This window comes from Arachis ipaensis, chromosome B8 (genome assembly GCF_059453495.1).
Source record: "Arachis ipaensis isolate K30076 ecotype BB chromosome B8, ASM5945349v1, whole genome shotgun sequence".
Lineage (NCBI taxonomy): Eukaryota > Viridiplantae > Streptophyta > Magnoliopsida > Fabales > Fabaceae > Arachis > Arachis ipaensis.
Window position 1 is genome coordinate 43,176,562 of NC_142443.1, and position 1,420 is coordinate 43,177,981.

General features: G+C 43.2%; 1 protein-coding gene across 1 annotated transcript; it reads left to right on the plus strand.

Annotated features, from left to right (window-relative positions):
* The first annotated feature begins 795 nt into the window (after positions 1–795).
* Positions 796–1,128, plus strand: LOC148547842 (uncharacterized). Its single transcript, XM_088495554.1, has one exon. It carries the CDS (start codon positions 796–798, stop codon positions 1,126–1,128), a length of 333 nt encoding a protein of 110 aa, XP_088351680.1.
* The last annotated feature ends 292 nt before the right edge of the window (positions 1,129–1,420 follow it).

Sequence of the window (1,420 nt, forward strand, 5' to 3'; positions counted from 1 at the left end):
TATTAATGTTTATATTAGAATAATTTCATCCGAGTGTGGCGGCCACTTTGGCCCACAATAGACGGCTAAAAAGGTTTTGGATTGTGGATTCTGGTGGCCAACCTTATTCAAGGATGCTAACCAATTCTGTGTGTCGTGTCACCAATGTCAGAAGTCGGGAAATGCATCCCAAAAGGATGAAATGCCTCAACAACCAATGTTGTTCTGTGAAATCCTTGATGTATGGGGCATAGACTTTATAGGGCCATTTCCCAACTCAAGTGGGTATCTATATATTTTGTTAGCGGTTAACTACGTATCAAAGTGGGTGGAAGCAATACCTACCCGCCTTGATGACGCTAATGCCGTGATTTCTTTCATTAGAAACAATATTGTATGCCGCTATGGGTCGCCACGAACAATCGTGAGCGACCAAGGTTTCCACTTTTACAACAGGAAAGTAGAGGCACTACTCAAGCGCTATGGGGTATTACATAAGGTTTCAACCGCCTATCACCCCCAAACGAATGGGCAAGCCGAGGTGTCCAACCAGGAGATTAAGCAAATTTTAGAGAAAGTAGTTAATCCACAAAGGAAAGGCTGGAGCTCTCGGTTGGGAGATGCACTATGGGCGTACAGGACGGCCTACAAGACCCCGTTAGGGATGAGTCCCTTTCGGATCGTCTATGGCAAGGCATGCCACCTTCCGGTGGAGATTGAGCATAAGGCCTATGGACGGTCAAGCAGTGTAACATGGACATCACCAAGGCGGGTGTAGCCAGAAAATTGTAACTAGAGGAGCTTGAGTGTCTTAGGATGGAGGCATATGAGAATGCTCGAATCTACAAGGAAAAGACTAAGGCATTTCATGATCACCATATCCGAAAGAAGGAATTTCAAGAAGGTAACGAAGTTTTCCTCTACAACTCGAGGCTCAGATTCATGCTTGGAAAGCTCCGTTCAAAATGGGAAGGACCCTTTAAGGTGAAGGAGGTAAAGCCCTATGGAGTGGTGGAATTATTTGACCCTCAAAATGATACAACTTTCAACGTGAATGGACATAAAGTGAAGAAGTACCACGGCTACAAATCACCAAGGGAAGTGGAGGTGCTCCGGCTTGAGGATGCACCAAAAGAAGAGGAAGCTTAAGCGCATGACCGTCCAACTTAAGGACGTTAAAGAAAAGTGCTTGGTGGGAGACACTCCACCATGGTAAGATCTTCCTTGGGTATACTTTCTTGCTTCTAGCTTTAGATTCTTGTGAATTTTGTATTTCTTGGTGTTGTTGAGTTTGCTTAGGTATGCTAGCTTTTGTTGATTTTGTTGAATTGTTACGATATTCATGTAGATTTCATTAATCTTGGTATAGATAAATTGATAAGGTTAGGGAAAATGCTTTATTTTGAGTAGTGCATGAATTTGTGAGTGTTTTCTTGACTAT

Excerpts from the sequence above, each read along its gene's own strand:
- LOC148547842 (XM_088495554.1), top strand. The coding sequence starts at position 796 with ATGGAGGCATATGAGAATGCTCGAATCTACAAGGAAAAGACTAAGGCA.